General features: G+C 41.8%; 3 protein-coding genes across 4 annotated transcripts in view; 1 reads left to right on the forward strand and 2 right to left on the reverse strand.

Annotated features, from left to right (window-relative positions):
- kif16ba (kinesin family member 16Ba) overlaps positions 1–3129 on the forward strand; it is a 31795-nt gene extending 28666 nt beyond the window's left edge. For both annotated transcript variants that reach the window (XM_026359278.1, XM_026359279.1), the window contains 3 exons: positions 548–637; positions 1341–1424; positions 1521–3129. In XM_026359278.1, coding sequence (XP_026215063.1) covers positions 548–637; positions 1341–1424; positions 1521–1673 — 327 coding nt within the window. In that variant the 3' untranslated portion in view covers positions 1674–3129. The remainder of the gene's footprint in view (positions 1–547; positions 638–1340; positions 1425–1520) is intronic.
- A 299-nt stretch (positions 3130–3428) lies between these two features.
- Positions 3429–7721, reverse strand: LOC113161621 (dynein regulatory complex subunit 4-like). Its single transcript, XM_026359357.1, has 11 exons — positions 7545–7721; positions 7269–7358; positions 5997–6194; positions 5687–5893; positions 5538–5592; positions 5157–5362; positions 4772–4939; positions 4605–4691; positions 4328–4537; positions 4192–4257; positions 3429–4114 (listed from the first exon to the last, which is right to left on the reverse strand). The coding sequence occupies exons 1-11, from the start codon at positions 7545–7547 to the stop codon at positions 3995–3997; spliced, it is 1410 nt and encodes a 469-aa protein (XP_026215142.1). The 5' UTR covers positions 7548–7721; the 3' UTR covers positions 3429–3994.
- A 644-nt stretch (positions 7722–8365) lies between these two features.
- LOC113161638 lies at positions 8366–9705 on the reverse strand. Its single transcript, XM_026359377.1, has 2 exons — positions 9370–9705; positions 8366–9269 (listed from the first exon to the last, which is right to left on the reverse strand). Exons 1-2 carry the CDS (start codon positions 9422–9424, stop codon positions 8584–8586), a joined length of 741 nt encoding a protein of 246 aa, XP_026215162.1. The 5' UTR covers positions 9425–9705; the 3' UTR covers positions 8366–8583.
- Between the last annotated feature and the right edge of the window lie 3046 nt (positions 9706–12751).

Consider the following 12751-nt stretch of genomic DNA (forward strand, 5'->3'; position numbering starts at 1 on the left):
GATCCAACAGGGATCAAATGTTAATCTTAGCTTGGCGTCACTCTGCAGTCGATGCCCTCGAGTGGATTTAAGAGCGATGATATCGTCTCTAAGAACACCTTTTTCAAATGATGTTGGACCATGGAGACTTCAAATGGTTCCTAACACTGAGAACTAGTAGTAGTGGTGCTGGTGAACTAGAAGTTTTCATCAGCTATAATCAGCTGGGATTAGGACACCTGTTCCATTTTCTGACTGAGCTAGTTAACTAGTGTTTTTAGATCCTGCTACTCACCTGGTTCTGTTGTAAGATGGTTGGTTTTTGGTTGGTCAGCCAGGCTTTTGGAACTATTCGAGGCCACTTGTCCTGTGACCCACTTTCATTTTTGACCCCTCAGTGTCGTAACTCCATCACGAAGGCTCTGATATTTACACAGTGATCAGAAAATACTAAGCTTGACTCGTGATGATGGAAACTTAATTATACTAGATTAAAACTTGAAGGTTTATATGTAGATATTGTTTCTTCTAATCTGCTGATACAAAAATCATTTCACTCTTTCATCAGATGACTGTGAGAGACGAGACGTGGAGCGTGTTCAGACGGTACAGTCGCTTCAGGGAGATGCACAAGAGCCTCAAATTAAAATATCCAGAGGTGAGACAGTCATGGATCAAAGTCTGCTCATGGGTGGGTCCAGAAAAGTCCAGTAAATGTTGAATGATGCTGTGGATCGTGTGGAAAGTGGTTAAAAAGGAGTCACTTTTATTGTCCTGCCTCTGGGCAGCAATAGAACTGACTGTGTTCACAATAAAGAGCGAGAATATAAAATACAAATTAATTGTCTTTGGAAACAGCCGTCCCTTCTGAAAACCAGGCCTGAACCGATGGGTCCTGACAGTAAGTGTTAAATGTGGAGAGCGTAATACTGACGCTGTGTCTCACTGACTGTTGTGTTGCACCCTGTAAAATATCAGTTTTATCTGATTAACACGGAGCAAAGTTTGAGAACCGAACAGGGAGAAGGATCCTATATGAAGAGGTGTTGTTCAGCCTCGTGGTAAAAACCCAGTACCTTTTAAAAGTGAGCATTGAAGTGTTTATCACCTGGGGCTGGATGGTTTGAAGCCACAACATAAGATAAGATCTGTTGATAAAACTTTATTGACCCTGAATGAGCGGCGTTACACACAGGAGCTGTTGTCAGGACACGATAGTTTCTGTGTTCTGTGTTATTTAATGTGTTAAAGTGTGAAAATTATTCCATTAAATTAGTTTTAATCTCAAACTGAAATGTCTTCAATCAAGATTTGTCATGTAGGACATGAAACAGACTGAATTGGTCTCTGTCGGTTTTCAGCTCGCAGCTCTCGAGTTCCCTCCGAAAAAACTGTTTGGAAACCGGGATGAGAGGATGGTCGCTGAGCGCCGGAACCACCTGGAGGCAGGATGTTTAAGTTTCATTCCACATAATGATAAAAAGTCACAGATAAGACGAAGAATAGAAACGTGAAGTGTGTTTCTGCTGTTGTCTCTGCAGCGTTACCTGAGGAACTTGTTCCGGGTGATGCTGTCGTCCTCCAGCTCTCCTCTCACAGCCGACGGGCTCCATCTGTCCAAACACACCATCTGTGAGTTTTCATCGTTCTTCAAGAAGGGCGTGTTCGAGCACAGCAGCCACGGCACCGGCTGACCCGACTGTCTGTCTGAAACCTCCGAACTAGAAACTGCTCGGTGCCTTTTCCTGGGCTGTGGTCTGGAGAATCCACTGAGAAGGGAAAACCTGCAGGTCAGTCTCCTCTCAAACCTCCCGTCACCGTGTGAGACGAGAATCTCCTACAGGTCAAATGCTGCTCAGGAAAATCAGCAGCTGTTTAGTTTCATTCTTACAGGCACAGAACTCTAATGCAGCTTCAGATGATCCACCGCTCTTTAGTTTTTCACTTCACACAGCAATAAACAGCTGTTTAATATTTGTTCATGCTGCAGAAACATTTATGATGATTCTCATGACAGAGACTGTCGGGGTTTGTTGTTCTGTAAAACAGTTTATCTTCAAGGATTCAAGCTGATTAATCAGCAGCGTAGCAGCAACAGTCGAGACAAAACAGCCCAACACTAAAGATTTAATGTTGTAGATGCATCACTGTGACCTGGACATGTTTAAGGTTTCATCTGTTGGTCTGTCAGAAAACCGCATTAAAAGAATTATATGAAGTTCTGGGAAATGTTGGGCATTTTTCACTGATTCTAAATAACGATGGAGCATCAAGAGAACATCAGCTGGTGATCAGGTGTAAGACACAGGAGCCTTCAAACGACTAATATCAGTGTTTAAAACTGGAACGTTCGTTAATTCCTGAGAATTCCCTCCTGAGAATATACAGATAGTACAGAAGTCTGATTTGGTGGTGGATTTACACCAGACAGACTTTAAAAACCTCTGAACCTTTAAAGCACAGGAGGAACGACTCAACACTCGGGACAGAACCCAGCGTTGAACAACATGTGTCAACATATTTGTGCCGTCTGAATGGTTCCTGTGTTCTGATTGATGTTTGATGTTTCTGGTTCAAACTGGAGTCAGAATCTATTGTTCTGGTCTAATTCCAAATTCCAACTTTTTATTTATAGTTCTTTTAAACTGTCCAAACTTATTGATCTTCAGATTTGCTGTGAACCAAAAGAACATTTAGTGATTAGAAGGAGGTTCAGTGTGTAAACCTGCTTCTTATCAACAACGTGCTCAGTAGAGTAAAGTAGACGCAGAGAGGTCGAACATTTCAGACATGTTGACGGTACAGGAGTTTGATGGGATTCACAGTTTCAGGACAAATTCAAACATCTCTGACCGATGTTTCAGAATCAGGAACAGAAATCAGTTTGTTGTTGTTCATTCCAGATGCTGAAGAGAGAGATGATCGTTTTTATTTTAGCTTCCACAAACTCGGTCACAGCAGTAAACCAGCAGCAGATCTAAACGTCTTCCACGTTGTTGTTTCAGCAGCTGAGTTTATTCAGACTTAGCTCGAATAAGAATCGACCGCTCACTGCTTCTTTAAGCCATAACTGTGTATATGTAAATATGAATGAAAAGTTTTTCTACAACATAAATCAGTGTGAACTAGTGAATAAAGAAATGAACCAGAGCTCTGACACTCAGACTTTCTTTTTTCTCCAGGTGAACATGAAGACACAAAATAGATCTGATGGATTTGTTGTAGTTTAACAAGTCATTTAAAATCTCAATTGTTCTGCAGCCACGTGGACGTGTTTGGACAAAATCCACAGGTCGAAACCTGATGAGTTTGTTGTGTGTGGTTTCAACAGTTTCTGTCTCTGAGTTAATAAAAACGTTGATATTTTCAGTCAATCAGAAGTTTTATATAAGAGATGTTCCAGCTTTAAAACGTGAACAGATATAATCTGAGTTCTGTCCCATCGCTTCCTAAAGAAGCTGATTTGTTAATGTCTGATGTGCAGACTGACGGAATCGACAATCAGTGATCATTTATTTAAATAGCTTTTTTTTAATGCAGTTCAGATGTTTTACACCAACTGATGTTAGATTTTAAAAGACGGGACATGAAAAAGTAGATTTTAAGACCTGGATACCGATGTTGTTTGAAAACCTGTTCCTCTGTTCATGTTGGCCCCAGACATTTATTTTATTTATATCTTTTTACCATGAGTGAGACACTGATGGACAAAACGTCTTCAGGGGATTTAAGATTTTGTCTAAATGTCAAAAATCACCACTGTGACCTGATGGTTCAGTACAGAACCTGAGAACCAGTGTCGGCTTCAGGTCTCGGCTACTCTCGTCCTCCCAGGAATCCCTCTGGAAGTTCTTCATCTGTTCACAGATTCAAGGCCACTGACACAGTTCCAGGTCCGTTCCAGGGTCACTAGTTTTCCAACTCGACAAACGGCTGTGAACGTCGTCTTTATGTGATGTGGTTTGTCAGCTGAGTGCCAGGTAGACAGAGGAGTAAAGCCAGCACCTGCAGCAGGTCAGTTTTTGGGGCTCGGTCCGTTCAGGATCTGCTCTGAGGACCTGAAGGGGAACTCGTACAGGGGGACGCCCTGAGCCCTCAGCCTCTGCTGACAGGTGAGCAGCAGGTCGTCGTAATCCTGCAGAAACACACGTTCCATCAACACATGAAGCGACAGAAATAAAACTGCAGCAGATCCAAGAATCAGAATCTCACCTTACACTGTCGAACCAAGTCGTCCTGTAAGGAGCTGATGGTGACGTGTTTGGACTCCAGGATTTCCTACAAGCAGAAGAAACTTTCACATATTTGTTCTTGAAGCTCAGAAACATTTAAAGAAAGTCATAGAGACCTGGAGTTTGTTTGCAGATCTGCTTCCTGCAGCCGGGTCCAGGTTGGAGGCGGAGAGTGCAGCGCAGAGCTGAGCCTCCTTCTTCTCCAGAGTCTCTGTGAGCGCGGCCATCTTCCTCTCCAGCAGCAGCTCCTTCAGGCCGCTCTTCTGCTGCACCTCCAGGATGGCCTCCGTCTGCCTCCTCAACAGCTCGTCACGCTCCTGCTGAACCTGCAGCACAGAGACGTCAGCAGCTGCTGGATTGAACCTGTTGAACCTGTGACAAAGTGGTTTTTACCTTTTCAAACGCCTGCAGCAGCAGCTCGTGCTCCACCGTCAGGTCTCTCAGCTGCTTCTCAGTCACCTTCACACGAGCTCTGTTTTCCTGCCGCACATCAGACGGACATAAGTGGCATGAAAAGCGATTAGGATTTGTTCTGATTCTGCTCTGGGCAGGAAACACACCGCCATCTTGGCCTTGGCTTGGTTGTAGTCCTGCAGCTGTTTCTGGAGCTCAGGCAGCTTCTGTTCTGCTTCCTGCAGAGACAAACGCAGACGCTCGTTCTCCTGCTGAGCTGCTGAAAACTCTTTGTCTGCTCGAGAGTGAAGCTTCTGCACCTCGGCAAGCTCCTCCTGCAAAACGACTCAAAGTTAGTTTACTAGTTAACTTTACCTGAGCAGTTAGAACCATGGAGACTATGCTGTCAACTATGCCGTCAACTATGCTGTCAACTATGCTGTCAACTATGCTGACTCTAAAACAGTTGAGTCGTTAAGGTTTAGTTGTTGTGTGATGTGTTTACTGTACTCTGGACCTGAGTCCTCTGTGTTGTTGTGGTTCTATCAGTACCTTCAGAACCTTCTGATCATCCAGCAGTTTGTTCTGAACTTTAGAGTAGTACTCCTCAGCTCCTCTCAGAGCTCGGTCGTGCTCCTCCATCAGCACCACGACGCGACTCTTCATCGTGTCCTCCAGCTCATTGACCTCCGCCCTCCTCTTTTTCCCCTCCTGCTCCACCATTGACTGCATCTTCTTGTGAAACTTCACCTCGATTTCTGATGAAACAAAAACAGAAATCTGATCATCTACATTAATTTATAGTCGGTGTCTGCATTAAATTCTGATGATTAAAATAGGTAAATGTAGGGTTGGTTGGTGTCTGAGCTCGTATTGGTCAGTAGGAAGTGAACAGTAACTGTTTTACTCTGCTGTGGTTTCATGTTTATTCACCTCTGATTCTTCTGTCATACTCATTCGTCAGCTCCATCAGCTCCACCTGGTGTTTCTGTAGACAAGCAGAACACTCTTCACTGTCACCGTCACACTTACTTATTAAAATAAAAGTTATTGTTATATTTTTGAAACTGGTGCCTTCTCACCAGTTTGAGCTCCTTGATGCAGTTTTCATTCTGAAGCTGCTTCTCTCTCAGGTCTGCCTGCAGACCGTGAGCGTTTTTCCGAAGCCCAAGCTCCGTCTCCATGTGCTTGTTCTGGATCAACGAGGATGCGGCGACTTCATCCATCTTCAGCTCGGACACAGTGTTGTGATGCTCAGACAGGACGTGCTTCAGTTTCTGCTTGTAGACCTGGACACAGGAGGATTCAGAGGAGTCCGATTGTGAAGATATGATCATATTGTAATGATTTAAACACTAAAGATATTCATCCTGTCGTGTGTGTGCAGCTCACACTAATCTCCACTCGGTGGCGCTCCTCCCCCTCCTCTCTCTCCCTTCGTCTATTCCTCAGTTCTGCCTTCGTCTCCTCCAGGTCCCTCTTGGAGATTTCCCAGAAAGCCATGATCTTGTCTCTCTCTAGCTGGAAGTAGCTCCTCTCCTCCCGCTCTCGGTCCAGCTCCTCCCGGAGGCGAACGATGTGCTCCTCCAGCTGCAGTCAGAGACATACAGGTGAGTCCGGTGCTGAACAGGAATACTGGGTCCAGACCAGTTATGTTTCAGTATAAAAACTAAACAGGTCCATTACGTAAGATGGCTGTTTCAAGAGATGTGAGAACAAAAGAGTAGAAAAGTTGTTTTTTTTTTTTTTTTTTTTTTTTTTTTTACTGCAATGGAAGATGATGAAGAGTTCTGTTTTCAGCAGTTTTTTAAATATTAAAGTGAGGTGGCTGAGTGTGCAGAGTTCTGCAGCTCATTCCACCATCGTGGGATCACTGAGCTGAACAGTTTTCCTTGGTGTCGACTGTGTGGTGCTGGTACCACCAGACGACGTTCACCGGTCGAGCGCAGTGGACAGGAGGGGATGTAGACCTGAATGAGGGCATATCTACACGACCTAAAGACTGTGGCGATGTGTTCTGTGAAGGTCAGCTGGTCATCAATGATGACCCCCAGGTTTCTGGCTGACTTAGTAGGGACAATCACCGCAGATCCAATGTTAATGCTGATGTTGTGTTGAGTTGAAGGTCTCAACACAACATGTTTATTACAGTTATGTTATTTGTGTATAGTCTCTTTATTTGACACTTTTATTCTGTTTTGTATTAGAAAAAAAGCAGATTACACTGGATTATTAGAAAGTTCTGAGCGAGGAAAAGTTGAAGTCATTAGTGGTCATACAGTGTTTTCTACTGGCTGAACGTAAAACCATGAACCATGTGTATGTTTGTGATTTTATTTAATTGTTTTAGAAACTTAAAGATTTGTATCTGATCCGTTTTGTTTATTGTAGATCACACAGTTCAGTGTGATTTCTGATTGTCTGTTTAATATAGAGATTAGCATTAATTTGTTGACCTTTATATAAAACTAAGAAAAATCTCTAGAAGATCAGTTTCCAGGATGGACAGATGTGCAGCAGATGTTTGTACAGTATATAGATGATTTTAGAAGTATTGTTTGCTCACTTCTAGAGGTAAAGACTGTTGTATAAAGAGACACATTAAGGTAAACGACAGTGTGAATCACTGAAGCTCTGCTCTCTTCCTGTGTTAGCTTGTCTGACCTGGTCCTTCGACATCTCCTCCGTGGACAGACCGTCCACCACCGAGGACGACTTCACCTTCCCAGACTTCTTCCCTTTAGCCTTAGGAGGCTGGAAATAAATCCCTTAGTTAACATTTAGTACATGATTTAAACCTGTTGAGTAACAAAGTTTAAAATAAACAAAGCTGCTATGCTAACGTAAAACTATCTGGCTAATGCTAGGCTACCACATGCTAACATTAGCTAACGACCTTGCTGTGAAATAAGCTGCAGATTAAAACAAACGTTCACTCACCATCGTAGATGTGAAGCAGACTCAGTCTGTGGAAACAAACAGTAACGTTGGTTAAACTTTTAAACCGTTAACTAACTAATTAGCTAACGAACAAGCTAACGAACAAGCTAACAGCGCAGCCGCAGATTCAGTTGTCTGCTAACGTAAACAATATCGCTGTCATGGCAACGGTGTCACGTGACGTCATAAACAACTTTATTGAATAACATTCACCTTCATTAACAATCCTGACGTCACAATACTGTGATGAAGTACTGAGTACATTACTAAGTACAAGTTTAAGGTACTTTGCTGAGGTATTTAAATTTTTGTTACTGTAACAGTACTACTTAGAAATACATCATACTTTAGTTCTATCAGAGTATTGAACAGTTCATGATGAAACAAGTACATTTACTCTAGTACTGGACTTTAATGTAAGTCTGAGGTACTTGTACTTTACCTGAGGACGTTTTAACCAGGTTAAAGATCTGAACACTTCCTTTAAGTTTTTAATATTAAAAACCAGACACAGTGAACTTGTGGAGTTAATAATATTCAACATTTATTTACATTAATTATCCACAGCTCGTTAAAATTAAAATATTCTGCCTGATTAATATTTACCACCACTGAAAATACTAATGATTTGATCCCAGTCCCGTTTTATTAGAACACTGACTGTCACTTTACTTCTTATTTTAGAGGATTTATATTTTTCTATTCTTTATATGCACAGTACTGCACAGCACTACACAGTACTACACAGTACTGTACAGCACTACACAGTACTACACAGTACTGTACAGCACTACACAGCACTACACAGTACTACACAGTACTGTGTAGTACTGCACAGTACTACACAAACTGGACTCAGGATCCAGAACACACAGACGGCTGCAGGTTCAGTCAGTTCTGTTTGTGCAGTGAAGATAATAATTTTTTAAAAAGAGGCAACAAGAGGAAACGTGATGAAACAAAGTGACTTAATGAAGTTCAGGTTCAGTCAGTTCTGTTTTTTCTCGTGTGATTTCTGTTCATCGGCTGCAGGAACTGATTATTTGTTTCCTTTCTGAACCGAGTTCTGCAGCAGAGAATAAACACACTCGTCTCCGTTCGGCCGGGGGACTGACGAGCTGCTCGGAGCCACACTGATGGCGGTGTAGACCAGACTCTGGTCCCCAGGGTCTCTCTTCTGCTCGTCCTCGATCTCCTGATAGATCACCTCCGTTACAGTTTTCTTCACTCTGGGTTCTCTCTCTGTTTTCAGTTTGGACCAGAATCTCAGGGCTACGAGGACCAGAACCACCAGAGAGGAACCTACAAACACACCAACTGGTACTTTCCACCAGTCTGAGGACGGGTGGTTCTCAGGGTCCGGTCCACTGTGGTCCGGTCCACTGGGGTCCGGTTCACTTGGGTCTGGTCCAGGATCCAGTTCATCATTTCTTGGTGTCACTTCTCCTTCAGGCTGAACTTTGCTCACGTTCAGATAAACATATTTTCTATTACACTGATACATTGAAGTATCAGAGTCTTTAACATCAGTTATAACCAGTGATCCATCTTCCTGTGTCCTAAAGCGTCCGTCAGTTGTCTCCACGTGTCCATTTTTTACAAGAGTCACCGTTTCACCACCCTGTACACGGCTCCATGTTACAGGTGCTGTCTTATCAGGACAGGACAGAACAGCTGTTGTCTTCTCCAACACTCTCACCTCTGATTCAGGTTTTGTTTTTTGACCTGCAGCAAAAACAAAGTGAAGAAGCTGAAGATTAAAATCTTTTGTCTATAAGTTAAAAACATATATTTAGATTTCAGATCACAAACTGGATTTTCTTACCACTGACGCTGAGACAGACACGTCCAGCGAGGAGACAGTAGAGGTACAGCAGCATCTCTGCAGCCTGTGGACTGAGTCAATCTCTTCATGTGGACGTTTGAGTTCCTTCACCGAACTTCCTCTTCCTCTTTTCTTGTCTTGTCTTTTTTTTATCTTCAGTGTTACGTTTTCTATTATAATAATTATGTTAATTTAATCATTACTCTGTTCAGAATCCATCATCACCTCATTTGAATCTGATGCAGCAGACGTTTGTCTCCAACCTGCTCCTGTTGTTGTTCTACAAGACGTCAGATGAAAGAACAGTGGAAACGTTCTGTGTTCAGACGAGTTCATGTTTCCCAAGAAGTCAGTGGATGATTCAGTGATTAACAGGAAACATGATGAAACTCTGTTTTTAGTTTTTTTTTCTCAGTTTCTCACAGATTTAAACTAAGAACTTCACTGACCGTCCAAAAATAAACAGTCACCACCTGGATTTAACTAAACTAACAGGTCAGAGCCTCCTACTGGATAATCACTGTATGGAGGATTAGTTATGTCTAAAGACACATCCAGCGTCCGACTCTCCATCATCAAAACATCATCTAGGTTAAAATGAATTCAGGACTCTGGACGTCGATTAAATGTTGAGATGTTGCAGAAGCTGATTGAAACGATGCCACAGTGAATCTGTGCTGTATTCAAAGCTAAACCTACGAAGTATTAGAGTGTGAGACTTGTTTTGGACGGGTAGTGTATTTATTTATTTATCCTGTAAATTTAACAGTGCAGTAAAAAGTATTTACATAATATACTTAATTAAAAAGGTAAAATGAGGAGTAGAAACAGAAAGTGGAAATACTGCAGTATCTTATATACTTTTACTTCGACTGGAGACTGTAGATTTATCAGAACACACCTGGACAGTAATTAATATTAATGATGTCAACTTGTTCTCATTGACTCTGACCTGGGTTTTCATTGGGTTTTAATAATAATCATTTAAATAATCTTAACCTATCTGTTCTATCTATGTAATAACACCACACATCTGAAATAAACTGAATGATCATAGCAGCACATTTTCTAATTTAGATTTTTCCATGTGTTCACAGTGAATGAGTCATGTTTTATTTTAAAGTCAGCGTCAGTTTGGCTGCAGGTTTCTAAAACTAAAGTTCCTGTTAAAGGAAACAAACCTGAAGCTGAACTTTATTCTACAAAATAAAATAATTTAAAGCAGCAGAATCACGTCTGTTTCTCTGTGACAGATAAAATCCACAGGTTCCAGCTGCTGAAGCTGCTCTGATAAAAGCAGCAGTGATGCGTTTAATGTCTCTCGTTCACACTGATGGCAGAGCTGCAACTTGGGTTCAGTATCTTGCCCGAGGACACTTTGACCTGTGACAGGAGGAGCCGGGAATCAAACTACGACCCTTTTATTGGAACACGACCACTGTACCTGTCGCTCAGGAAGAGAAGAAACGTGAGGAAACAGGATTGTGTTTAATCTCTGATACAGGTTCAGACGTCGTCTCTGTTTTTTTATTTCTTAGAAACAACTTGATGTTTTCTTCCCTCGTCTCTGTGTCTTCTGCAGTTTGTCTCTAGTAAACAAGAAGTTCAGGATCAGAAACATCTGTTTCCAGCTGCTCTGTTTTTACCTGATGATGATGACGATGATGATGACGAAGACACCGGGGCAGTTACAGAAAAGTCCAGTGTGTCTAATGTGTTTGTCTGATGATTTCTAGGATGAAGTTGGTTTGATTCTTTCAAAAAATCCCTTTGTTTTCTGCATCAAACAAATAGAAACTAGATTTAGATGTTCTACAGTCACAGGACCTGAATCAGTCTGAGGCTCGTCTCACCTGCTGAGACAGACACACTGAACCTAAAAAGAAACTTCAAAGATTGTTTAAAACTTTTAATCAGAAATAAAAGAGGCACAAATATTAATGGAAAATAAAAAAATCAAAGTACTAAATGTCAACAACAACAATAATAAACTTGAATTAAATTCATCCGTGGCTCCGACACTTTAAACATGTCTTCTTGTTTCCTGTCAAACCCTCTGATCCTCAGTTTCCTCCTCAGCTCGTCGTTACGTTCTCGTCTCAGTTCCTGTTTTTCTTTCTTCTCGTCTTTGGACAGAACCTCAGTGTTGAGATGGTCAAAAAAAACAGAGTGAAACATACGATCACGACGACTTTCACATATAAACACCACCGGTCTGTGGACGGGTTGTTCTCAGGGTCCGCTCCACTGTGGTCCGGTCCACTGTGGTCCGGTCCACTGTGGTCCGGTCCACTTGGGTCTGGTCCAGGATCCAGTTCATCATTTCTTGGTGTCACTTCTCCTTCAGGCTGAACTTTGTTCACGTTCAGATAAACATATTTTCTATTACACTGATATATTGAAGTATCAGAGTCTTTAACATCAGTTATAACCAGTGATCCATCTTCCTGTGTCCTAAAGCGTCCGTCAGTTGTCTCCACGTGTCCATTTTTTACAAGAGTCGCCGTTACACCACCCTGTACACGGCTCCATGTTACAGGTGCTGTCTTATCAGGACAGGACAGAACAGCTGTTGTCTTCTCCAACACTCTCACCTCTGATTCAGGTTTTGTTTTTTGACCTGCAGCAAAAACAAAGTGAAGAAGCTGAAGATTAAAATCTTTTGTCTATAAGTTAAAAACATATATTTAGATTTCAGATCACAAACTGGATTTTCTTACCACTGACGCTGAGACAGACACGTCCAGCGAGGAGACAGTAGAGGTACAGCAGCATCTCTGCAGCCTGTGGACGTCTGAGTCAATCTCTTCATGTGGACGTTTGAGTTCCTTCACAGAACTTCCTCTTCCTCTTTTCTTGTCTTGTCTTTTCTTTGGTCAGTGGATGATTCCGTGATTAACAGGAAACATGATGAAACTCTGTGTTTAGTTTTTTTTCTCAGTTTCTCTTTAGATTTAAACTAAGAACTAGGAATTATATTAATTATGTTAATTTAATCATTACTCTGTTCAGAATCCATCATCACCTCATTTGAATCTGATGCAGCAGACGTTTGTCTCCAACACTTCTGTTGCTGCAGCTCTAGAGAACTTCCTCTTTGTGGTTTTTCTCTGAACTGAGCTGAGTTTTAATCATGAACAGAAATTTTCAGCTTTCTCAAATTATTCTAAAGAGTTTTTTAATAAACTTTCAGAATTCATCTTCCCTCAAATACTGCAAGCTGTTCAGGCTTTGATGCATCAAAGCAGGCCCAAATCATGATGTTTCCTCCACCGTACTTTACAGTTGTTGATGATGTTTTCATGATGACATGTAGCTGTGTGTTCTTTCCAGGTAGTTCAATATATTTTCATCAGTCCACAAAGCATCTTGTCAACTTGTG

The sequence above is a fragment of the Anabas testudineus genome, chromosome 1, assembly GCF_900324465.2.
Source record: "Anabas testudineus chromosome 1, fAnaTes1.2, whole genome shotgun sequence".
Taxonomy (NCBI): domain Eukaryota; kingdom Metazoa; phylum Chordata; class Actinopteri; order Anabantiformes; family Anabantidae; genus Anabas; species Anabas testudineus.